This window comes from Bufo gargarizans, chromosome 4 (genome assembly GCF_014858855.1).
Source record: "Bufo gargarizans isolate SCDJY-AF-19 chromosome 4, ASM1485885v1, whole genome shotgun sequence".
In the NCBI taxonomy this organism is placed as follows: Eukaryota; Metazoa; Chordata; class Amphibia; order Anura; family Bufonidae; genus Bufo; species Bufo gargarizans.
Window position 1 is genome coordinate 323,735,457 of NC_058083.1, and position 27,561 is coordinate 323,763,017.

Sequence of the window (27,561 nt, forward strand, 5' to 3'; positions counted from 1 at the left end):
GACGGAACTGCCTGCCGGATGCGGCAGTCCGGACGCAAATGGATGCATTTGTGGGACAGATCCGGATGCGGATCCGTCTCACAAATGCATTGCAATACCGTATCCGTATTTCCAGTTGTCATCCGGAAAAACTGATCCGGTATTTTTTTATTTTATCATTTTTAAAGGTCTGCTCATGCGCAGACCGCAAAACCGGATCAGTTTTGCTGGAACACTTGGGGCCGGATCCGGCTTTAATGCATTTCAATGGAAATTAATGCCGGATTCGGCATTCCGGCAAGTGTTAAGGATTTTTGGCCGGAGAGAAAACTGTAGCATGCTGCAGTATTTTCTCCGGCCAAAAAACGTAAGAGGGACTGATGCACACTGAACGGGATGCTCTCCATTCAGAATGCATTAGGATAAAACTGATCAGTTTTTTTCCGGTATAGAGCCCCGAGGACGGAACTCAATACCGGAAAACAAAAACGCTAGTGTGAAAATACCCTTATGAAGCGAACAATATGGTAATATTCTCATTTTCTGAGATACTGACTTTTGGGTTTTCATTAGCTGTAAGCCTTAATCATCAACATTAAAAAAATAAATGTTTGAAATAGATCACTCTGTGTGCAATGAATCTATATAATCTAACGTTTTGAATTAAGTTACTGAAATAAATTAACTTTTCGATGATATTTTATTTTAGTGAGATGCACCTGTTCATGCACTTTTATCAGGAATCAATGATCGAGCACTTGTTTACGATATGCCTTATGTAAATGTGCCGCCGCTCACCTGATATACTAGCACAATGCTAATTTGACGGGCAATTTGTCATTTATGCAGCACCTAAAATTGGAAGCACTATGGCCTGTGTAAACATGGGGATGAATGATCACAGTAACAATTGTTTATGCCCATACAGAGGGGATGACTGCTGCATGAAGAAGCTGGCAGTGATTGGGACCAAACGGTTTGCTCCTGATGATTGCCTTGTGTTTCGGTCTGTGTAAATGGGCCCCAATAGAAGAAGATGCTTTAAAGGGAACCTGTCACCGGGATTATGGGTATAGAGCTGAGGACATGGGTAGCTAGATGGCCACTAGCAGATCTGCAATACCCAGTCCCCATAGCTCTGTGTGCTTTTATTGTGTTAAAAAACTGATTTGATACATATGCAAATTAACCTGAGAGGAGTTCAGTGTGAAGGAGCCCAGCACCGCCCCGCATCCTCAGAATCTCCTCCTTGTTTCCCGACATCAGAAAGCTAGAGCGCCGTAATCTCGTGATGCGCGAGCTAACGCATGCACAGTGTCTTCATAGTGTTCCTTCCCTGTGCTGGCATCAGCCTCAGGGAAGGAACTGCGCATGCACTAGCTTGCGCATCTCGAGATTATGGTGCTCTAGCTTTCTGACGTCGGGGAGCAAGGAGGAGATTCTGAGGAGTGGTGCTGGGCTCCTTCACGCTGGACTCATCTCATGTACAGGACTCATCTCAGGTTAATTTGCATATGTATCAAACTGTTTGTTTTTTATACAATAAAAGCACACAGAGCTATGGGGACTGGGTATTGCGGATGTGCTAGCGGCCATCTAGCAGCCCATGTCCTCAGCTCTATACCCAAAATCCTGGTGACAGGTTCCCTTTAAAGTGACAGTGGCCCCCCTGTGCACTTCTGCTCCCATGTATTGACTAGGTATAATAAATGGAAGAACTTTTAGCTCTATATCTGCTGTAATGCTGTATGTTAGACATATTGATGTTTACAGTCTTAGCATATGTCAGCTCCTTTGTTCATGGTGGAACAGGAATATCCAGTTCTGCTGTGCTGAGCCTGGTGTCCCACAGACCAATTAGAATGGAGAAGCCTACTGGGGGAGTGCCAGAGCATTACATCACTGTGTGATTTTGCAGTTGTCCTGTAGAGGGGTCTGGTGACTTCACTCTTCTTTGTCTGCTGCCTCCATAGAGCTGATCCCTCTGCAGATGCAGCTGGAGATCATGTGAAGTACATGCACAGCAGTGACTGGTGCTGGCCAGCTAATGTAGGCAATGGCTTTCTGAGCAGTGCATTAGCAGCAAGCAGCATAGTGTAGCCACCACAAGGTCATTTCCACTATAGTGGTGTCCAGCATCAGACCAAGGATGGGTCGCCTGTGTGAGAGATGTGCTCAGCTGGTGCAGGATTTTGTGAACTTTGTCAGGAGACTGGCTTCTAGGGTAGTGGAGCACATCAAGGAATGTGTAGCTCTCCTTGGTGAGTGCTGCTGTCTGAATCCCAGGGGCTCCAAAGTGAAGCAGCTGTATGAGCCTGTTCTTCAGAACCATGAGAAGCAAGCTGCCCAGGAGTTCCTCAACCACATGGAGACAGGTAATTGATGACCATTGTGTGGAAGGCATGAGTGCTTCTGAGAAAACTACAGCTATAAGTGCTGTTTGTTTAGTGGTCCCAGTCTAACTGCATTATTGACATGTTGGAGGATATACATCCTGGAGACCATAGGGGGATGGGCTTGCCATGTTTCCCCCTCTGTTTCTACACGTGCACTTCCCTTTGCTCAGAGACATCATTGCTTAAAATAGTACCCGACAGTATAGTGGAGGTGACTAAATATCCTACATGGGGGGAGGGCACTGACGAAAATATACGGAAAACCTGTCCTTGTCTTGTGTGTGTGACAGTTTGAGTCTCCTGACTAAATAGTGCTGCATATCTCAAGCAAGATCCTGACAGTTACATTGTTGCTAAGGAGCCGTCAATATTTGTCTTTTAGCGTCACTATGCACTTATTTGATGTTGTTGTCATGGGGACATTTGTCTGTAAATAGATAAAATATAACTATATTGAGGCTATTTTGGAAACATGAAAATATTTTACAGAGGCTTTTGGATGTGCCTAATTACATATGAAGCTGGGGGTCAATTAAAGATGGCTGGCTCCTCATTTACATGACAAGGATTGGAGGCTGTCACAGCCATTTTACCAGCATTTACATGCATGTTTTCTATTGGAAACGCTTTGTCTTTTTATTTGTACGGATTAGTTACATGCTGGTAGATTTTTATTTTTTGGGGTGAGAAATTGGTTACAAACCTGGTTAGAGCAGACCCCATGACGTAACCACCACTAATCCTCTATGCTCAAAGTCATTGAAACCGTGAGGTCACGGATGCAGTGCAAGCACAGGCTGCCCATGGCATGAATATATGAGACAGATGACTTTTACATAACCTTCTTTTCTATGATGTTGTCATAGACGGTATATCTTATATTCAGGGGCGTAGCTATAGTGGGGGCAGAGGTAGCAGCCCAGGAGCCTGAGGGGCCCCAAAGACCCTTGTACCACATGAGAAGACATCTGTTTTATAGAAGGTGCATGCTGGTCAAGTTACACCTCTGGCTGGAGGGAAGGTGTTAGGTCAAGAATTTGGCATGGTGGGGGTGCAGTTAAAATTTTTGCCTCAGGCAGCAGGAAGGCTATATGCTTCCCTGCCCCTGGCTACAAAGCAATGATGGAAGGGGGCCCAAGCTGAACTCTTGCACCAGGGCCCATAAAGCTTTAGCTACGCCCTTGCTTATATTCTTTATACAATTTGGAATATTATTGATGTCGGCATATTGAGGTTTGATGACAATGCTCTGACTTACAGGAGCACTGTAAAAACTGACATGAATATATGCTATTTGGGGAACCTAGGTATCTGTAGAACATGGCACAGTTATTCAGCTGTTAGGCCTGTCACCTCCATTTCTAGGTGCGTGTTGTATTCCTCTTTATATGTACATTGTAGTAAATTCAGATCTGGCTATGCTTTTGTTACAGACTTCACATTACTGCTTGCTCACCCAGCAGTGTCGGTTTATTTGGAATCGTTCAGAATGCCTTGAAGTAGTTTTTTTTTTTGTAGACAAAACATATAATCATGTATTAAAAAGTCCTGCAACTGTCCAATAAATTGTGTATTCGTTCCATCCTGGATCAAGAGGATCTGCGACTATTTCACCTGCACCTCTCAGTGTCCCCTATTGGTAGGTGAGAAGAGTAACTCTTGGGCCAGTGCTCCTTTGACATGTTTGTGAATGTTGCAAAGTCTTTGAGATGCTGAGCCCTTCACCCATAAGAAATAGGGGTGCATCCACAGTGGGCATTTATCTCCTATTCACTGGATTGCTGATAAATGTCTGACTAATGGAACTTCCAGTGACAACTAGAAAGGGGGACCTGAGTCCCCAGTCCCGCAGTGGTCGAGCATGCATCCAGCAGCATTCAGTGTTAATCAGGCCAGCAGGATTGGTAAGGCTCCAAGCCCTATTCTGAAGCACAATACCTTTAACAAAGTTGTCTATGATTATAATTCATTTATATATTTAGTTTGACTGTAGTGTAAAGCCTGGAATCTATTAAAATAGAACCCCAGGCGTTACGCTGCAGTGAAACAGCACAAACCTTTGCAGGTTAACTACTTTGAGTGGATCAGCGAATAAACACATTTATATGTTTAAAGTGATTTTCTGAAATGGTGATATTGATGAACTATCCACAAGGTAGGTCTGTGGGGGTCCGACACCTGGGACACCCACCAATCAGCTGCCTGAAGAGACAGTGGTGTTCCGGTGAGCATTGAGACCTCCTCACAGCTTACCAAGCACAGTGTCATCTATTGTGTAGCAGCCATGCTTGGTATTGTAGCTCAGCCCCATTCACTTGAATAGGCCACACATCGGAGCACCAGTGAATGGGGGCTACGGAAACAGCGCTGGGCCAATCAACTGTTTTTGTAAGCCCGGCCATCTTGGGCCAGTGCAAAGTCCCTTTATCTCTCTGGCCTATTATTTTTATTTTTTTACTCACTTACAGAACGCTGACATATTCCACAGCATTTTACAGACATTATCGGAAGCACGCAAATAATTCATGTGCTTTCAACATCCGTATGTCCGTTCTGCAAAAAGATAGACCATGTCCTATACCTAACTGCAGACCCATTGACTTAATAAATGCGGATGATTGCATCCTAATTTTGGAGATCTGTGATTTGTGGACCAGAAAATAGACACTACCGTGTGTATGAGACTGAATTACACAGACGAGCAAAAGGGTAACAATGCTTTGAACTTTTGACTTTCATGCAGATTCTTGTGATGTAACTGCATTGTTACTGTTTTGCTCCTAAAATTCTAAAAAAAAAAATATATATTTTATTAGTATTTTGTAAATCCACCTTTGGCTTTCAACACATGCTCTCAGTCAGATTCAAGCATGTCTCAACCAAAATCTGTTCCCAGGTCTCTTCTACACGTTGCCAATGTTGGTGCATACCGGTCAGCTTAACTTGGGTACGAATACAGCTTTTTCTTCGACTCTACCCACAAGTGTTCGATTGATTTGAGGTCTGGGGACTGTGGGGGTTAATCCAGCACCTCTACTTCATTAAACCATTTTTTTGCCAATCTCGACGTATGCTTTGGGTTATTGTCCTGCTCGAACACTATGTCGTCCTTTTCATACCCATAGTACTCGAGTGTACGAGGTAACTCATCTTGTAGGATACTCACATGTAGCTCAGCATTGAGACCACCATCGATCCTGGTCAAGTATCCAACTCCTTTGGCTGTGAAACAACCCCATATCATCAGGCTTCCTCCACCGAACTTAACAGTTCCTTCAATTTCCTGATCCATTAGCCCCCTTTTCCCTTGTTTCTTCTAGACCATTTGCATACATCAGAGACCAGTTTATTGACTTTCGTCTCATCTCCCCAAATCACTTATTTCCAATCTTCTGCTGTCCACTGTTCCTACTTTTTTTTGCAAACTCGAGCCAACGCTTCTTATAAAGATATTGAAGTCGAGGCTTCTTCACCTTTTTTCAGGCCACCATTCCAGACTTGTGTAATGCATGCCTCATGGTGCTTGCATTGATGTCTGTGTTCTGACTATTACAACGCATATGAGACACCTCCACTGCCGTGTTTGTCAGGCCAGAACTGATAGACCTTGTGATGAGCCGACTTGTTGACTACAATATTTTGCCTTGACATCTACCTAGTGGCTTTGCAATGGATGGACAGACTTCATTTCATATTCTTCCAACTGTCATGGCACTCTCATGAGGCAGTTTGGCAATTTTTTGGCCGAGATACCACTATCAATGAGCTGGATGATGCTCTCTTTTCTTGGGAAATCTTCATGGCTGCAACACGATTCGAACCAGTGACCAGTGCTTGGGAATTAACCTAATAACACACTGAACTGTTAGAGAATGTGAGAACACATTGTAATGTGTAGTATACAAAAGGAAAAAGATTGTTCCATCACCAGGAGCAAAACAGTAACGATGCAGTTATAGAATCTGCATAACTAATCATATGCTAAGTAGTAGTCCAATGTATGTATGAGATAGCCAAGATGATTGTCTGTAAAATGATGGTAGTCTCACGTTCAAGCTGTAGTGGATGGTGAGATGTGGAGACTGAAAGTCAAAAGTTCAAAACATTGTTACCCTTTAGCTCGTCAGTGTATATTATACAGGTCCTTCTCAAAAGATTAGCATATTGTGATAAAGTTCATTATTTTCTGTAATGTACTGATAAACATTAGACTTTCATATATTTTAGATTCATTACACACCAACTGAAGTAGTTCAAGCCTTTTATTGTTTTAATATTGATGATTTTGGCATACAGCTAATGAAAACCCAAAATTGCTATCTCAAAAAATTAGCATATCATGAAAAGGTTCTCTAAACGAGCTATTAACCTAATCATCTGAATCAACTAATTAACTCTAAACACCTGCAAAAGATTCCTGAGGCTTTTAAAAACTCCCAGCCTGGTTCATTACTTAAAACGGCAATCATGGGTAAGACTGCCGACCTGACTGCTGTCCAGAAGGCCATCATTGACACCCTCAAGCAAGAGGGTAAGACACAGAAAGAAATTTCTGAACGAATAGGCGGTTCCCAGAGTGCTGTATCAAGGCACCTCAGTGGGAAGTCTGTGGGGAAAAAAAAGTGTGGCAGAAAACGCTGCACAACGAGAAGAGGTGCCCGGACCCTGAGGAAGATTGTGGAGAAGGACCGATTCCAGACCTTGGGGGAGCTGCGGAAGCAGTGGACTGAGTCTGGAGTAGAAACATCCAGAGCCACCGTGTACAGGCGTGTGCAGGAAATGGGTTACAGGTGCCGCATTCCCCAGGTCAAGCCACTTTTGAACCAGAAACAGCGGCAGAAGCGCCTGACCTGGGCTACAGAGAAGCAGCACTGGACTGTTGCTCAGTGGTCCAAAGTACTTTTTTCGGATGAAAGCAAATTTTGCATGTCATTCGGAAATCAAGGTGCCAGAGTCTGGAGGAAGACTGGGGAGAGGGAAATGCCAAAATGCCTGAAGTCCAGTGTCAAGTACCCACAGTCAGTGATGGTCTGGGGTGCCATGTCAGCTGCTGGTGTTGGTCCACTGTGTTTTATCAAGGGCAGGGTCAATGCAGCTAGCTATCAGGAGATTTTGGAGCACTTCATGCTTCTATCTGCTGAAAAGCTTTATAGAGATGAAGATTTCATTTTTCAGCACGACCTGGCACCTGCTCACAGTGCCAAAACCACTGGTAAATGGTTTACTGACCATGGTATTACTGTGCTCAGTTGGGCTGCCAACTCTCCTGACCTGAACCCCATAGAGAATCTGTGGGATATTGGGAAGAGAAAGTTGAGAGACGCAAGACCCAACACTCTGGATGAGCTTAAGGCCGCTATCGAAGCATCCTGGGCCTCCATAACACCTCAGCAGTGCCACAGGCTGATTGTCTCCATGCCACGCCGCATTGAAGCAGTCATTTCTGCAAAAGGATTCCCGACCAAGTATTGAGTGCATAACTGAACATAATTATTTGAAGGTTGACTTTTTTTTGTATTAAAAACACTTTTCTTTTATTGGTCGGATGAAATATGCTAATTTTTTTAGATAGGAATTTGGGGTTTTCATGAGCTGTATGCCAAAATCATCAATATTAAAACAATAAAAGGCTTGAACTACTTCAGTTGTGTGTAATGAATCTAAAATATATGAAAGTCTAATGTTTATCAGTACATTACAGAAAATAATGAACTTTATCACAATATGCTAATTTTTTGAGAAGGACCTGTATATGGCAAGACTTCCTCTTCTGTACAGTTCACTCTTCAGCAGCCTTATTACAGGTAGCATTACAGTGAGGGCATTTTCACATCAGCACTATTATTTCAATTGTTTTGCTCCTTTATAGAAGCAGAACAATGAAAATAATGGAAGTGCTGGGTTTGACGCATAACTGACAGGAACTGAACCGAACAGATCCCCTTGACTTTAATGGAGTATGTTTGGTTTTGGCTCAGGAGAACATTTTACTTGTTGTTAGTAGAGAAAAATGTCCTGCATGCATAATATTTTTCTCTTCTATTTTTGACTAACTCTGGAGCCACCAACGGAGATGTGAAGATGCCCTTACAGCTATACTATATGGACAAAAATATTGATACACCTAGACATATAATTTAAAAGAGCTTTTTTGGTGTCCCATGTTACATCCATTGGCATTATTATGGGCTTGCCACCATCTTTCCCCTCCTTAAAAACAGCTTCCACTATACTGGAAAGGCTTTCTCCAAGATTTTGGAGTGTGTCTGTGGGAAGTTTTTCCTTCTCATCCAGAAGAGTATTTTATTTTATTTGTAGAGAGTGACGTTGGATAAGAAGGCTTGGCTTGCAGTCTCCGTTCTAGTTAATCCTAAAGGTCGATGGCAAGGTTATGTGTGGGCAAGTCAAGTTCTTCCATACCAAACTCACCCAACCATGTCTCTGTGGATCTTGCGTTGAGCAGTGGGGCAAAGTGGGACTCAAAAGGGCCTTTCTCAAACTACCCACTAGGGCTGAAATGATTACTCGATTGAATAGAGTAATTCGACGTAAGCGTGCACTATGACCTGACGCTGTGTGACGTCAGGACAGTGCAGCTTGCAGAGAAGATGATGAGGAGCTGTGGAGCGGTGCCCCTACAGAAAATATAAGTGCTGGCTCTGGGGACATGGCTAGGAGGGGGAGATGGTGGCACTGGGGGGCAAGCTGGTGGTACTGGGGGCAGCTGTTGGCACTGGGGGACAGCTGATGGCACTGGTGAGGAAGCTGATGGCTCTAAGGGGACAGCAGATGGCACTGAGGGGACAGCTGAAGGCATTAGGGGGCAGTTGATGGTGCTGGGAGGAAGCTGATGGCACTGAGGGGGCAGCTGATGGCACTGGGAATCAGCTGATGGCACTGAGGGGGCAGCTGATGGCACTGGGGGGCAGCTGATGGCACTAGGAGGAGACTGATGGCACTGACGAGGCAGCTGATGGCATGGGAGGGGGCTGATGAGTTTTATAAAGAAAAATGTTCTTTTAATTTGTTTTCTGTTATTAGAGTACTCGATTAATCATTGGATTAATCAATAGAATACTCGATTACAAAAATAGTCGATAGTTGCAGCCCTACTACCCAAAAAGTTGGAAGGATGCAATTATCCAAAATGTTTTTGTATGCTTAATCATTAAGCTTTCTCTTCACTGGAACAAAGGGGCCTTGATCAACCACTGAAAAATAACCTCATGCAATTATCCCTCCTCCGCCAAACCTTATAGTTGGCACAATGCATTCTGCTTGGTGATGGAACCCAATGTCATGAAGCTCCCAGGAGAGATTTTGTGCTGATGGTAATGCCAGACAAGGTTTGGAACTTAGCAGAGTGTTGGTGACTTTTATACACTCTGTGATCTTGCTTTCTAACTTTCTGTGGTCTGCCACTTTATGGCTGTGTTGCTAAACATTTCCACTTTGTAATAATGCCACTCAGTGGATTGTGTGTAACATATTAGGGCTAGTGGTTAGTGCATAAACTGCACAGTTTTAGTTTAGTTTTTTAATGTAGATTGAAAATGTTAAAAACACAAACCTTCTGATAAAGCCAAACATTTGTAAGGCAGCACTAGAGTTGTCCTATAGTTTTATGACTTGTTAACCAGCCATTCTTAATTCAAATTGCTGGTGGTCTGACTGGTTAAATCCCAGTTGCCAACCAAACCCTCCTATTAAACATCATTTAGGCAGAAAAAACAGAAAAGCGCCCATAGGGTGAATATGTAAACACACTTGAGAAAGGATGTAACGATAAAAAGAGTCTCGCCTTCTGAGGTTGTGCTAAATTAGGCACAGCACTAATGAAAGCTTATTGTTGTTAATACATCAGCTGCTGTGTCCTGGTGCCCTGTATACAATTGCCAACCATCTCTGGACAGGAATTTCGGGTGATGAAAGCTCATGACACAAAAGTCGCAGGCTGTATCAATTCTCGACCTTGTAGGCGCAGGAATGGTGAATGTAATACTCAAGGGATTATAAATTACTGTGTAATCCGTTAATTAGTAAAATTCTCTAAAAAAAAAAAAAAAAGCATTTCTGGGCTCTAGGGCCCCTTCCTCAGGTTACAGAAGAAACAAGTACATGCTTGTTTCTTCTTTGACTTGAGAAAGAAAAAAATATTTTACTCATTAAACTGATTATGACTTATAATTCCTTGTGTCACAAGCTTTCTTCACCCCATCATTTGTCAGCATATTAAAGGCAGTCTTTCACCTAAAATCACCATTATAGAACACTAACATCAGGATCTCCATTACATTCCCTATATTAGAATGCTACCTTCCATATTGCTGTCCATTGCCGACTTTCTCAGAAAAACACTTTTATTCAATATGTTAATTTGCTTCTGAAGGTGCCCAGGGGCGGCGTTCATGCCACCAGTGCCCAGGGCCCTCGGTGATTTTTTATACGAAACCCCTCTGGCCCGCCCTAGGTTCTTCTGATTACATCCTCCTCTTAGTGAGAAATCCAGCGCCATCACCGTTCAACAGATTCCCCGCGCCTGCACATTTCATTCCCCATTATGCGCAGGTGCAGTGAATCTGTTGAATCCTGCGCTGGATTTCTCACTAAGGATGTAATCAGAAGAACCTAGGGCGGGCCAGAGGGATGAAAAGGGAGGGGTTTCGTATGAAAAGCGCAGAGGGCCCTGGGCACCAGCCGCATGAACGCCGCCCCCGGGCACCTTCAGAAGCTAATTAACATATTGAATAAAAGTGTTTTTCTGAGAAAATCGTCAATGGACAGCAATATGGAAGGTAGCATTCTAATATGGGGAATGTAATGGAGATCCTGAGGTTAATGTTCTATAATAGTGATTTTAGGTGAAAGACTCCCTTTAAACCAGCCATATTGCCTGGTAGGATAGATCATGCTGATTAAAGTAATACCTTAGTTATCTTTGTATGAGATATCTGCATTTTTTAATTTATATGCAAAGAGCTCTTTCAACCACCAAGATGTCGGTCACAAGCCTTGGAGCACCACTATTGTAACTCCCTTCTCTGTGCACTCTCTCCTCCCCTATGATTGACGAGGTTAGATATCTTGTCTAGCCCTGTATTCTCACGCCATGGCTCAGTAGCCTGCACACCCGATCTGCTGCTGGTCTCCAAAAAAAATTGTGGGTCAAATTATGGTGTTGCAAAGATGTTTTTTTTCAAAGGTTTTTAGCTATTTAAAAGTAATGACAAATTTATATAGTTTTGTTTTTAAACATAATTTTACTGATATGCAGAATAAGGTCCTCCTGACAATTGCAGGGTTTTTTCGATTTCACCCCACAAACAAAAAATGGTTTTCCTGTTTTGCCATACATTATATGATAAATTAAATGGTACATTGTTTTTCCTTTTTTGCAATACATGATATGGTAAAAATACAACTTAGCCCACAAACAAACAAGCCCCCATATGGCTATGTGAACGGAAACGTAACAAAAAAGGGAGGAAAAAAACTGAAACAAGAAAATGTTCTACATCCTTAAATGGGTCCTCCAATCTCAACCATTGATACACCAGGACTACTCTAACAGCCAATATTGATAGCTATCAAAAAGTACCTATGTAAGGTACTTATTTGTCTCCAGCTTAGATATAATTTTCTTAAATTTTTGTGGACACGTTCTGTTCCTACATAGAATCCTGTAATGTTAGACACGTACCCTGTATATAGAAGGCGCAGCCATTGGGTCAGCGCAGGAAATTCTGTGGATTTGCAGGCCATAATTACTGTTTTACAGGCACATAAAAAACAATGAATCGGAAAGATAATCTGTCACAAGTACCTTTTTATTATGCTATCAGTAATTCCAAGAAGACTCTCCTGCTATTTCAGGTGCAATCAAAATTCTCATGTAGTAACTGAAGTACCCCTGACCAGATATGTTTTAGATGCCAGGCTGATGTGACATCCTGCTCAAAGCAAGTACCTATCAGAAGAGGAGGGTCCTATACGATCCAGCCCAGCTGGGGTGTATAAAATTTCATTTTCAGTAGAAAGTCTAAGCCCTCACTACTGACAAAAAAAGGAGATCTTTAACTCCTTCTAATCTTTATGAGACAGATCATGGAGATCTGATGCTCATTTTCAAGTGTGGTCCTTTAAGTTGCATATATCTGGGTGGGTAGCTTAGCCAAGTCTGTAGCTTGGAAGAGAAATGGAGAGCATGCCAAATTGAGCCCTAGGGCATGTTGGAGCATTTCTTCAAAATCAGGAAATACATGGGTCAGAAGCTTTACACCCTTTCCTCCCCAGAACATCACCCCAGGAAGATCACAGAAGCCCACTGTTCTCATCTGCCTTGATAACCTCCGTGTTCCTATCTTTATAGAATTTAGAGGGTCTGCATATGTAGTGTACCCTTTCACGCCCTTGTGATAATTTGGCATTAGCGGTTTGTGCTGTTCTGTGTCAGGGTAGTAGAGATAACTGATCTCTGTATATATATATCACCCTTGTTCAGGCCATTAAGGACATTTCTGATGGAAGTATTCTGGCGTTTACAGAGGACCTTTAATCTTGCCTGACATTTCTGTTATATTACTTAATTATATGCATCTCCTATTTAATAATAATTCTGGAGCATATATTCTTATTACTCTGCTATTCCTTTATTATCTCTGATAAAATGTCTAAATTAATTGCCTAGCAGTTTGCAAAGATGGGTACAGATGGGTGTTACCATTTGGAGGGGGGGGGGGTGTCCCTGTGCGGCCTGACACTGTGCTTCCAGTGTTAGACTGTGCAGGGACCACCACCCCCCCCCCCCCCCCCCCCCCCAATTGGTAACACCTATATGGACCTTTATTGCAAACTGCTAGCAATTCATTCATAACTTCTAGCAGGAATAATAAGGGAGTGGCACAACTTATAATCATAGGAATAGTTCCAGAATTGTTATTACATTGAAATAACGAGTAGTAGTAGTCCTCTTTTGAGTAGTATTTAAATCCATTTTTTATTACAGAGATATGATAAAGATATATAAACAACTTTGATGGGGTTTTTATTATTTATGTGACTATCCAAAAAAAAAAAAAAAACTCTTTAAATGTTGTCTGTCTTCTCACTGGCCACTAGAGTAGTCACCATAAGCTGGTAATTCATGTTCTTTAAAGCTCATCACAGCATCCCTGTATATAAAGGCAAAGGATATGAAATACATATCTCATTATCATTTGAGGGTGGGCAACATAACAACTGCTCCATTATACTGCTGGAAGTCTAGATAATGTAGGATCGCAGTACTACACTGACAGATAAGGCTCCTTATGCAGCTCCTCTGACTAGTGATGTTACATCCTAAATCGCTTAGTTCATAACATAGGATTAATACTGTACAGAGATTTGTCTCCGTACAGTATTAGAATGTATGGGCTCCGATTAGCCAAAGTTAGTTATTCGTGAAGTTGCATGTGATTTTGTTGATTCATTTCAGTTACCGATTTTTAAAGTGGAAAACCACTTTAAAGTTTAAAACCGAACTCTGGTTCGGTTCCGAGGTACCGAATAGTCTTCTAAATCTATCAATGTAAGACCTCTTGCACACGACCATATGGCTTCTTCAGTATTTTGCGATCCTCAAAAAACGGATCCGCAAAAAATACGGATGACGTCCATGTGCATCCCGTTTTTTGCGGAATGGAACAGCTGGCACCTGATAGAACAGTACTATCCCTGTCCATTATACGGACAATAATAGAACATGTTCCATCTTTGAACGGAACGGAAATACTGAAACGGAAGGCATACAGAGTACCTTCAGTTTTTTTTGCGACTCTATTGAAATGAATGGTTCCATATATAGAACACAAAAAACTGAAGAAAAAAAAACTGAAAAAAAAAAAACTTTGTGTGCAAGAGGCCTAAAGGGAGGGGCCTTAAATGGGTTTTCCAGGATTTTAGTATTGATGACTTATTCTCAGGACCTGCAGAGGTCTGACACCCGGCACCCCCGCTGATCAGCTGGTTGAAGAGAAGGACAGCTTGTAATTACACCTGGTCACCACTGCAATGTCAATGGCAAGCAGGTAAACAATGAAGGGAAGGCTGCTCTCGCATGGAGCATGGCCTTCTCTTCAACCAGCTGGCTCCCCCGCCGATCAGATATTGAGGACTTATCCTAAGGATAGGTCATCAATATTTAAATCCTTGAAAACCCCTTTAATGTACATACCCTGCTTCACTGACTGTACAGGTATGGCTAAGTGCACATCTGCAGTGAAGGTTTCCGGCAGCAGTCTCCATTGCAGATTCTGGCAAAAATAAAAAGGAACAAAATACTGCTGCATGCAGTGGTATGTCGTCTGGCAAAATGTCGGTATTCATGTTGGAACTCAATAGGTCCCGTTACAGTGAATGGATGCCGGCAGTGTCCGTCACATCTGACAATTCCAGTATTCTATTCCTGTGCTAGAACAGAATTGTAGCCCAGATGTGAACCTAGCCTAAGAAGTATGTGCCTCCAATATGGCCGCTCTAGGGAAGGGTATATAAAGGAAAAATAGCTACAAAGTAAAGAAGACCAAACACAATATTTATTGTCTATATATTTTAAGAGGACCTGTCGTTTCACTTTGTTTTTATAGTGTACGGACAGAAATAGTAAATATTTTTAAATTAGTTTAATCATGAACCCATTTAAATTGACTTAAAGGATAACTGTCACATTTAGACCCTAATTTCAATTTTCATATATATAGTTACTAATAACATGATATTCCAGAATCAGTTACTATTAGGGTCCATTCACACGTCCGTTTTTTCTTTCCTGATCTGTTCCGTTTTTTCAGGAACAGATCAGGACCAGATCTGGACCCATTCATTTTCAATGGGTCCTGGAAAAAATCGGACAGCACAATGTGTGCTGTCCGTTTCCGTTGTTCCGTTCCGCATGTCCGTTTAAATATAAAACATGTCCTATTCTTGTCCTGAAAAATCGGATCCTGGTACAATACAAAGTCAATGGATCCGCAAAAAACGGATGACATTCGGATGTCATTCCGTATATCATCCGTTTTTTGCGGATTCCGTTCCTGGAAACACATAACAAATTTTTTTTTATTTTTTTTTTTCAATTTTTTTTCAAAGAAATCCAAACAACTTTATTTGATTATTGAACTTTATACATGTTTCCGTTTTTTGTGGATCCGCAAAAAACGGATGACATACGGAAACATTTTCAGGAACAACGGATCCGCAAAAAACGGACCGTTTTTCAGGATGAAAAAAAACAGGACGTGTGAATGGACCCTTAGACTGACTTACCCCATATTTAATAAGATTCAGCCCTTAGCAACCAGTCTGCATAAAACTGCAATTTCACTATTCAGTTAAGATGGCCGCCACTGCCCTCACCCTGAGGCTAATCCCGCCTGCCCTCACTAGCCAGTAACAATAGCCCCCCAAAAGTGTCAGTAACCAGAGCCCTCCCCTTAAAGGGTTAATCTCCTGCAGCACAAAGGTCCTCTTACCACATGTTGCTTTCATTTATACACTGAGCAGATGGCAGATCTCCCTTCCCTGCTCTGCGCTGCTTTGACTCTGCTTTCTCCAGCTCTGCTGAGTGAGGGAGCGTCTGTCAAGCGCAGGGACAGGGAGAAGTGCACACAGCCCGGGCTCTGTTATCAGCTGCTGGGGAGGACCTGGCTTTAATCACTTACTTACAGTCCCTGGCTGTCTGTAATCTGACCTGCACGCTGCGTGCTCCGTATATCACCAGATAGACGGAACATGCCTAGCAACCTGATTTTAAGCACAGGTAAAAGTAGGCAGTACAGGGAACAAAACAGTGGAATTAAGGGGTAATTGAATACACAGTGAAAAGTTGAAATAGGGCCACCAAGGAGATATTAATCACCACAATCCAATACAAAAATATATATATATATGACAGTTATACTTTAAAGATTGCCACATGAACTAAAACACAAGTGTGAAATAATGTCGTCCACTCTCACCTCCATAAAGAACACAGAGACTTTGCTGAATCCAAAAAGGTTGTGAGGTGTGTTGTCTCCAGTTACTCCCAATAGGACCCAGTAAAAAGATGGAGCAGCGGCTTTTTTCTCATTAGCTGAGACCTGGGTGATGAAATATTTATAGTGCTTCTTTATGAAAGTTCTTTTACTGTGATTGCTAAGTGGTTTTTGAGACAATGCTTACATTTTTGCATTTATTTTATATTGAAGGACTTAATGAATCACCAATTGGAAAAGAGACCCTGGATGCATTGATGATCTTGGCATTTTCCGAAAATGCAGACCTCCAACATTCGGCTGCGTTGTATTACTTGCATATGAGCCAGCACAGTGAGTATTCAAGAACAGTTTATATTTCTTCAGTGTTCGATATGTTTCATATATCATCAAATACGTTATATTATGTTTTAAAGTGATATTATTTTCTCTGGGGAAATCCGATAAGTCCCCACTTTTGTTGTGTGATTAGGAGGTGATGGAAAAGTAGCATGTCAATAGGATCAACTCTGTTAAACCAGTCTGTCTGGTAGGGTTGATCCTGCTGATTAAACCAATACCTGCCTTGTGAATATCGGTTGCAGCGTTCTTGAAAAAAAAAAAAGGCTGTTATTCCTTATGCAAATTTTTATAAAGAATATTTTATTTATTTTTTCTTGGAAACACCACAACCCATTCTCCCAAGACAGGTATCGTTTTAATCAGCATGATCAACCCTACCCTAGGGTTGACCCTGGGGACCAGTGCTCTTTAAATACCTTTGCAGTATCTCCTATGTACAAGTTTAGGGTACACATTTCATTAAGTGCTATTATACAAGCTCTGTATGTAGTAAGAGAAAGTGCCCCCTCCTAAATTAAAGGGAATCTGTCACCTGGATTTTGTGTATAGAGCTGAGGACATGGGCTGCTAGATGACCACTAGCACATAGGTAATACCCAGTCCCTATAGCTCTGTGTGCTTTTATTGTGTAAAAAAACCGATTTGATACATATGCAAATTATCCTGAGATGAGTCCTGTATGTGAGATGAGTTAGGGACAGGACTCATCTCAGGTTAATTTGCATATGTATCAAATCGGTTTTTGACACAATAAAAGCACACAGAGCTATGAGGACTGGGTACTGTGGATGTGCTAGCGGCCATCTAGCAACCCATGTCCTCAGCTCTATACCCAAAATCCTAGTGACAGGTTCCCTTTAAATAAAAAGTGAAACTCAGGGAAACAATCTGTTACAAAGCAGGACGTTCTGTTTAGCATTGGCCCTCACAAGCATAATGCTTGACGGTGTCTCTGAGCTTTCTTCTACAATGGTAGTTACATATGGTTTGGCGTTTTTTGTAACCGTGCTTTTGGAGTAGGAACACGTGTGATGCCCGCACGTTTTTGCAGGTTTACCCATAAAACTGCACAGCCTTTAATGATAATGAACAATTGATTATTAGCGACTCAGTAGAAAATGGCGGCATGTTCACGCGATTTCTGAATGCGTGTTGACTACTTGCCAACCATCTTTTAGTGCTTGTTTCACTAAGGGCTCATGCACACGTCTGTTGGATGTTTTGCAGTCCATAAATTGCAGATCCACAAAACCCAGATACCAGTTGTGTGCATTCCGTATTTTGTGGAACGGAACAGCTCACTCCTAATAGAACAGTCCTATCCCTGTCCATAATGCAGACAATAATAGGACGTTCTATTTTGTTGCGGTAAGGACATACAGAAACGTAAGTCATTTCCGTTTTTTGCGGCTCCCTTTAAGCGAATAGTTCCACATACGGGCTGCCAAAAAAAACCATAAGGGACACGGAAAAAAAAATATGTTAGTGTGCCTGAGCCCTAAAATATGGGGTAAGTATTCCTGGTGCCTCCCTCTGATTTTATCCAAGAGCAGCAGGAAGAAAGAAATGAAGGGATTCCTCGTACTGCAGTAACTAGCATTGGCTTCAGCGAGAGGAACCTGCAATATTAGACAGAGATATAAAAATAAGGGAAACATTTTTAAGTTGCTTAAAAATGATGACTGTGATGTCGATTTCAGAAATTGTAGCTGACGCACTGGAAAATTGTTGTTTTCAAACATAATTTTTTTTCCAACAATTATATCCATAGTGAATACACAGCTGCCACCAGAGTTCCTGGAGCCGTACCAGCCATTGCTTCAGTCCAGTGATTTGGAGATTCAGCAGATGTCTTCTTTATCTCTTGTAAACTTTCTGCTTGAAGGAAATTGTAAGTCTTGAATGAAGTACGCACACTATATGAAAGTGCCAAAAATGCATAAAATGCATTCTTCATTACAATTAAATTAAAGAGATATTCATATATGAAAAATGTATGGCATATCTACAGGATAGGCGAGGTCCACATGTTAGTTATCATTGTCTTATGCTCACATGTGTACATATTTAGTTCTTTTTTTTACATAAATATATTTAGAATGACGTTACGTTAACATGGTCCAAAAACAACACAAAATTGGACCCAATTTACTTAATAGGGCATAGTTGTGGACATTTCCATGAGCAAACAATAGTGTCCACCTGACGCCCCTTCTAGAAATAGACAATCAGGGAACAAAGAGTAGCCCTAGCCCAGTGTAGCTGTTTTCAGTGAGAGTTTGGTGGAAGCATGGTATGTATTGCTAGATGAAAGTTTAGACCCATAGAGTAAATCACATATACAACACGGAACTTATAAAAATTGGGCGGAAAGAGAAAAATAGAGGGGGAGGAAAGGAAAATATGACTGCAGAGACCTTGCCTGGAAACTGTTCTGACATAGGCCAGAAATATAGCCAAGTCACAGTCTAAGGCCCCATGCACACGGGAGTTGTTTTGGTCCGCATGCTGGGAGTTGTAGTTTTGCAACAGCTGGAGAGCCTCAGGTTGGCCATCCCTGATATAGTGCATAAAAGTCATAGAAGTAAAGGGAAGTCTTAATGCTTCGGTTCACCAAGACATTTTGGACAATTGTATGCATCCAACTTTATGGGAGAAGTTTGGAGAAGGCTTTTCTGTTCCAGCATACCTTTGCCCCAGTCCACACAGCAGGATCTATAAAGGCATGGTTGGTTTGGTGTGTAAGAAGTTGACTAGTCCTCACAGAGCCCTGACCTCAATACCATTAGACACTTTTGGGATGAACTAGAATGGAGATTGTGAACCAGGCTCTCTCCTGAAACAGTGATGTGTCATGTTGGAAGTTTTCATCTGTTAATGGCTGAAACTAGATGTACTATACAGTATGTGACATGGTCAGCCAATTGCAACCTTTTGCTCTTCACTTTGAGCAAGCGCATTAGACTTTTTTGATTTACCAGTTTAGTCTGGCATGTTAATGGTCGGATAGTTTATATGAACCATCTGACACACAACTGATCAGTTCAGCTGCATTCTGGCTGATCCTACTTTGAAAGGAGTTCTTGGGAATGATGTAAAATGGCCTCCAGCAACTTGTCCCAGAATGTAAGCAGGACTGGTTCCCTCCACTTGCAGAGCTGCCTAGGGGGGTGGGGGGTGAGGGGACGGGGCCTTACTACACATTGGTGAGTGTTCCTGTCAGGCTCCTCAGCCATGGTGGCATATCATAGGCAGGATCACCTCATTACCATCCATTGTAGAGCAGTGTAGTGTGTACTGAGGAACCCACTCCCTTATCCACCTAGGCAGCTCTGCAACTGGAGACAACCAGTCCTGCTCACATTCTAGGACAGGTTGCTGGTGGACATTTTAAGTAATTCCCATAGGACCCTTTTAAGCTTCATTTATATATCATCAGCAAATAAATATCTTATGTCTATGGCTAGCTTAACAGCCAAAAGAACCCAGGATGAAGGAATCAGATTTGTCTTACAGTGACTTATCGAGCGCCCCTATCTTTACATTATCGATTGTGTGTACCCATGGCGTCTAGTACTGTGGTGTGGCAGATTTCCAGTAAGCTGGGACACAGGACATTACAGTATTCGTGAGATGCTTGACAAGTGATACCTGATATGTCTGTTAGGAAGGTGCAGAAGGTATATAGCTGAAAAACTGGTCAACTCTATATGGAGGGCCCTACAGTGCAATGCACTCCATTTAAGAAACTAGTCAAATGGGGGCAGTCCCAGAATAGAAGACATATGGTACCCTCAGCTAAAATACTTGGATTTAATATTGTTCTTTTCGCACATTTAATATATTTAGTTTCAAAACTACAGATGACGAGCTGTAATCTCTGTTTTCAGTGAATAAGGAGCTCGTTGTCCAGGTGGGATTACTTGAGCCGATATTAGAGCTGCTGGAGTCTGGCGATTCGGCAGTACAGTGTAATTCCTGTGCATGCATCATGACTTTGGCTATATCAGGTGAGGATTGAAATCATTGCTATGTTATTTTAGGTATTCTTTTTTCTTTTTAACTAATGAATATTCTCTACTTTCCAGAATCCAATCGTGAGGCCATTGGTATTGCTGGAGGAATTCTACCTCTGCTCACACTAGCAAAATCCTATGATCCCAGGGTTCAGCAAAACGCTGTTGGAGCTATTCTGAACTTGACTAGATCAGGTTATTGTACAATTATTTATGTACTTTACATTTATATAAATCCCTTTTTCTGACAACCCAATGTAGAAGAACCATTATTACCAAACTTACAAGATGCCTTCAGCAGCCACGCTAGGTAAAGCTGAAGATTGTCATGCATCATGGCTATAAGGACTTTCCATAAAGGGAACCTGTCACATTGAACATGGTGCTTTAGCTGCAGGCAGCATGTTATAGAGCAGGAGGAGCTGAGCAGATTGATGTATAGTTTTGTGTGAAAAGATTCAGTATAAGTTGTAATATTCATTTAAACTCCTGCTCATTCTGGGCTTTGAAGTCCAGGAGGCGGTCCTATCAGTGACTGACAGCTTTCCCTCTATGACTGTGTATATAGAGATAGCTGTCAATCACTGATAAGACCGCCTCCTTGACTTCATAGCCCAGAATGAGCATAAATGTAAATGAATGAAACACAGGTTATACTAAATGTTTTCCCACAATACTATATATCAATCTGCTTGGCTTCTTCTGCTCTATAACATGCTGTCTGAAGCTTACATTGCATTTTCATGGTGACAGGTGCTTTTAAGGGGTTGCCTCACTTCAGCACATGGCATCTATCATGTAGAAAAAGTTAATGCAAGGCACTTACTAATGTATTGTCTCCTTTCCTTGCTGGCTTCATTTTTCCATCACATTCTACACTGCTTGTTTCCATGGTTACGACCACCCTGCAATTCCAGCAGTGCTGGCCGTACTTGCACAGTATAGGAAAAAGCGTCGGCCTTTGTGCACTCACGTGTTATCGGCCACCGGAGTGGCTGCTGCCTTTTCCTATAGTTGTACAAGCGATTAACTTTATCTACATGATGAATGCCATTTGCTGAAGTGAGACAACCCCTTTAAGGCTCATTCACATGAGTTTGTATATCATCTCAATACTTCTGTTGCTGATGAATTCTTTGCCTAATGAAGTCTTCTATTGTGTCATACTAATGTGCTGCAATAGTAAACTATCTGGGGCATCAGATATTATGGGTCATCCATTATTTACCCCTATGTTTGGTTTACTGTAAGCCAGTGAAATTTTTTGTTAAAGTTAAAAATGAAGACACTATGCAGCTAATCGTATTTCTTCTACTTAAAGAGTTATTTACTTTGTCATTACATTTTTACATTCTTGGATGAAAATATACAGAGTAAATGAGATTTATTTTTGTCTTTTATGAAGACAAACCCTTTTTGAATGGAAGATGGGTTATGTTCTGCTGTTATCATTGGTTATCCACAGGCTTTGAGTGTGCTTTCTCTACGCCCTGGTGATCGGTTGTGGTCTGTGGGGGTAGTCGCTTTTGGAAAGTCATTTCCCCTCAATGACTGCCCGTGTAATTCATGGCTTGGCTGGGACCTCTGGAGCAGAAGCCAGTCTTCGAGAGTGTCTCTGTTCTGGCATATAGTGTAGAGGCGGTTCCAAACGTTGACGTCCCACTATGACCACCACATAGCCTAGGTTATATGGACCGGCTTGTCCCGATGAGACAGCACTTAGTAGATAGCAGCAATATAAAATATTTAGCAGATGTAAATGATAATGTTTTTGTTCAACCTCTTAATTACAAATGTATGTTGTATGATTCTAGAGAGGATCAAAAGTATCCTGTGCCGAGAGGGAGCCCTGCCAGTTCTCACCTTGCTTCTGCAGTCAGCAGACTCAGAAATCCAGGTATAAAACAGTAATATATTGTGATGAAGAAACATGTATATAAATCTAGCTCTAGGGTTAAAATTCTACAACCCTCCAGGTTCTTATTATTTTTACAAGACATTTTGTATGTAAAATTTCTATGAATAATTGGTTATCTAGCTAAACTAATTTGTCTGTAAAATTGCCTCAATTGGCATAAATTACATTCAGGTCATCAGGAAGCTTGTTTATTGGTGATCGCATCGTTCATGCAAAACCTTATAACTTTTCATGAGGGCACATTACCCTGTCTACCCAGGGGATGTGCTTTCAACAATATACAACGAGAATGAAGGACAAACAATCGTAATAATGATTGTTTGTTCCCCGGGTATTTTGCATCAGACTGCATGAAAGGCCCTTTAAATGAGCGCCATTCGACTTGTATATTGTTCATTGCAGCTAGTTATTGGCCCAGCATTGGCCTGCTTAAGCGGACCCTTTACACTGGCCATTGGAACCCTTGTTAGCGATAATCTGGCGGTGTAAAGGTGCCGGGAATTACTCAATGAATGATCCTTTGTGCGGTCACCTAAATCATTGTTTGCCAGCAGCAGATCGTGCCATCTAAACAGCCAATGCTGCCTGCAAACAATGATTCTGTATGACGAGCGATGGCATTAGTGATCGCTCCTCCCCACACTGTGGAGGATATCGCTACATGTAATAGCAGCGGTCTCCTCCGCTGACAAGTAGGCGATTGCTGGGAAGGAACACTTCTCTTCCTACAATTCTCTGCTAAATCTTTCATTGTAAATGGACCTTAAAGGGGTTCTGCACACCTGGGACCCCCGCCGATCAGCTGTTTGAGAAGGCAGCGGCGCTCCAGCAGCACTGCGGCTTTCTCACTGTTTACCGCAGGCCCAGTGACATCACAACCAGTATCACTGACCTGGGTGCGGCTAAGCTTTGTTACCTTGAATGGAGCTTAGCCCCGCCCAGGCCAGTTGATACAAGTCGTGACGTCACTCGGCCTGTGGTAAACAGTGAGAAGGCCACGGCACTGCTGGAGCGCCGCTGCCTTCTCAAACAGCTGATCGGCGGGGGTCCCGGGTGTCGGACCCCCGCCGATCAGATGCTGATGATCTATCCAGAGGATAGATCATCAGTTTAAACAAAGTGCAGAACCCCTTTAAGTCTCTCTTGGTAAGTTTCATCTGAATTCAGAATACAACTACTTTAAATCTCAAAATAGTATTCATGTGAAGGTGCACATACAACTTCAATAGTTGTCGCCAAAAGCTTGTTTGGCCAACAGCTGCCTCGCTTGAGCCCCCCCCATACGCCCTCGGCTGAGCCTATGTTTGGTTTTAGTGGGGATAAAGGAGAAAGCCACTGCCAACACCTCTGTCAGCAGCAGCTTCTCTCCTGGCAGAATCAAAGGATCAGACGTTGAAATTCAGTCCAGTGAGTTCGTCCCACAAGTCAAATGTGTATGGAGGCCCTAAGCTCCTGTGTCCCATGATCCAGAATTTGTTATTTTTTCATGCCATAGATTTCTCTTACAACACCATTTACGGTTTACATATAGATACAATCTACCAGAAAAATGAAGAAGCATTCCAAAGATGTTGCTTCACTTTTGAACTGTCCTTGAGATACTGCAATATTGTGACCCATTCTCAGCTACAGTTTCAGTCACGTTGTTCAGAACTTCAGAATTCCTAACATGCCCTGATTATTTGGGAGAAGGATCATGCTGGTTTCTGAAACGACACATCTTTACCGCTCTGTACAGTCATTCAGTATACGAAAAAGGAACGCCCCCAGAATTCTCTGCAGCAGAAAGTGTTGCTTTATAGAAGCTTAGCTAAAAGCCATTGTCAGATACTTGTGCATTCCAGTAGAAGTCTTTGGGGGTCATTTATTAATACCGGCATTTTAGACACCGGTCTTTATAACCCCTATATCTGGTGGTGGGTCCGCCGAAGTTATGAAGAGGTCCGGCCTGTACATAACTTAAGCGTATCCAGCGCCAGTTCTAAATGTAAGACAGCTTCCTTGATGACTTATATTTAGACCATTTTCTACGCCAGGCATAGAAAATGATGGATGAGATGGGCCTGCCGGTCCTTCTCCGTCCGCGCTACACCCACTTTTTTTTTTAGACCTGGCGCGAGCGGATAAAAGTCGCAGATTGTGGCACAAATGACCTTTGCACCGCAATCTGCACCAGAAAAACACCTAATATAGGCATATTTCTGGATAATAAATGACCCCTTTCTGCAGTCTCGGAATAAAACATATGCATTAACTGAGAATCCATACTGGATGAGTAAATCAATGTAATAGTCACGTACTCAGCTTTTTATGTGGATTCAATTTGATATAAAATGGTATTCATGTGCTGTATATATATATATAAAAAAAAAATCAAATCCAGTCCTTTGCAACTGTGGAACACAAGTCATAGAGATATCAATTTCAGTAAAGAAATCATTTACACTCTGGTCTGTCAAGGTGCTGAATGTCAGATGGCGTATTTCTAGATTAATTACTACTAAAGTGTTTATTTAAATTCTAAGACGACAGCCATTCATTTAGAAAATCCTGAGATTATATCAGTAAGCTGCACCTGTAGCCTCCTAATGTTTAACCCCGACTTAGATTATACATGGACCCCAGCCCCGGAGATAAGTCACTTCATGTATGTAGGCCAGTATCTAGGCACATTGCTATCAGCATCGCCCTTTATGTTGACGAGAAGCTCCTATTGATCAATAGTTTGCTGTTTGCTTGATAAATGAAATCCTTCATCAAATATGGAGTGGATGGACTTTATCCTGTTATATATAGCAACTAGTGTCCGGCATATACATCTGTGCTGTAGATAAAAAAAAAAAAATTATAAAGCAAATCTTGCAGATCACATAATTGTAAACTTTCTTATATTACGAAACTGAAAACAAATTGGTAGCTGCATAAGGCCAAAAAGAACAAGCCAATGCTCCTTGGTGATATCCCTTGTTGCCCCCAGGGGCGTAACTTCCATAGCGGCAGATCATGCAACTGCTATGGGGCCAAGGGCAAGAGGGGGCCCAGTCTTAGTTGGGATTATCTCCTCTTCTACTGAAGGTGAAAACTTGGTCAGGACTCTACTCTCTAAAAGAGCAACTTTTAGTAAATGAGGCAGAGGAAAAATGACCCAAGGGTCATTGAAAATGGTTTAGGCGGAAACCCTTCTGTCCTGTGTGGGAAGCCTGGTTTGATGCTTGCTATGGGGCCCTTACTTCTCTATGTACACCATTGGCTGCCCCGATAGTCCTATGGTCTCTCACTGGCCTCTTTACATAGTTGTACTAATGTCATACAGGGGAATTTAATAGGTCAGAGTGGGCTTTTTTTAGTTATGTTATCACAATATGCAGATGCCATTTTTTTGACAGTCATTTTTCCCAGAATGAAAGCTTATCACATACTCACAAGAGAAGGGATAAATGTTTGATTGTTGAGATCCCACCCCTTGGACTCCCACCAATCACAAGAACAGGTGGCTTGTGTTCCCCCGTTTGAATGGTCAAGCATACATGTTGCTGCATAATTCAAAGTCTTTGGAACTGATAAAGAAACTTGAACGCTGTTCAGATAGCGACTCATTTCCTAACTCAGGTTCTGACTGTAGACCAGTGGTCACATAAAGTAAAAATATAGGGCTATGCCCAGCCATACCAATCCTTCTGCTTGCTTTGCTTTGATGGGGAGGGATGGAGACTTTTTGATGTTAGCGCATTTCCTAAGAAACACTTCAACTCTATTTTTATTTTTTTTAAGAACAGAGGGAACATTTATCAAATCTGGTACTCCTGTTTTGTGGCGTAAAAATGTCATAAGTAATATTTTGTGCAAAATTTTTAGACTTTTGGTGAGCTGCACCTTCCTATGCTGGAAGGTACTGAAATGCCCACAGTAATATTTGTCCGGCTGAATCCCAGCATTTTTGGCAGGGAGCTGCCAAATCTCTGCCAGGCCCCATTATATACATTGGGACCCAGGGGCATTTCTGTACCCCCTGGCAATGCCGAATTCAGAGAGCTCCGGCAGGCTGTTCTCTGTCGGAACCCTTGGCAGCCGTGTGAAAAAAGCCTTAGCATAGCAATTCCAGTCTTAAAACCCACTTCACATACACCTACGATGATAAATTCCACCAGAATGTATAGGTGGAGAACCTCATTTTCTTTTTCTTTTTTTCACACCCATATTTGTAATTAATGTTAAACACGAACAAGTGCTGAACATGACTTGTCTATAAATGATTTGCATTGCAACTAAAATCCTGGTTGCTCTTTGTACTTTGCATGTTGTGAAAGAATTAAGGTGTGACCACAACAAACGGAGGATTACCAAACCTCTAAAGATTGCAATTTAAGGTGTATTTGTGAAGGATCTATAAGGCTTTTTAGGTGCACCTCACCTGTGATTATCAGTGTTCATCTTTCTTTCATCCATGTGTTTTCCAGCTGGGTGGAAATAGAACATCCTGTTGCCGATAAGATTATCAGAACACTAAGGGCCAGACACACACACGAACGAGTTGAATGTGAGGAACTATCAGCGTGTGTCAGTGAGATTTCCCATTCTGACCTCGCTCCTCTGACAGGATCGCACAGCATTATACTGATTTATAATTATGTGAAATCTATTGTCTCACACTGACAGCATTATGTCAGTGTGGTTCAGTAGATTGCAGGTCTCATAGGGACACACAGCCTTATAAATTATTATAGTGCTGTGTGACCCTGTCAGAGGAGTGGAGGCCAGAACGGGATCTCTCACTGCCACACGCTGAGAGTTCCTCACATTCTACTCGCTTGTGTGTGTCTGGCCTAACAGAAGCTGGTATCAGGGCTCAATGGTATGGCATTAGGTAGTGATTACATTGCATTCACGACCTGAGG

General features: G+C 42.0%; 1 protein-coding gene across 1 annotated transcript in view; it reads left to right on the plus strand.

The window, feature by feature from the left end:
• The first annotated feature begins 1,932 nt into the window (after positions 1–1,932).
• LOC122936251 (vacuolar protein 8-like) overlaps positions 1,933–27,561 on the plus strand; it is a 65,203-nt gene continuing 39,574 nt past the window's right edge. Inside the window, exons 1-6 of the mRNA XM_044292367.1 lie at positions 1,933–2,354; positions 16,604–16,723; positions 18,504–18,623; positions 20,623–20,742; positions 20,821–20,943; positions 22,563–22,645. Of these exons, the coding sequence (XP_044148302.1) occupies positions 2,129–2,354; positions 16,604–16,723; positions 18,504–18,623; positions 20,623–20,742; positions 20,821–20,943; positions 22,563–22,645 (792 nt within the window). The 5' untranslated portion in view covers positions 1,933–2,128. The remainder of the gene's footprint in view (positions 2,355–16,603; positions 16,724–18,503; positions 18,624–20,622; positions 20,743–20,820; positions 20,944–22,562; positions 22,646–27,561) is intronic.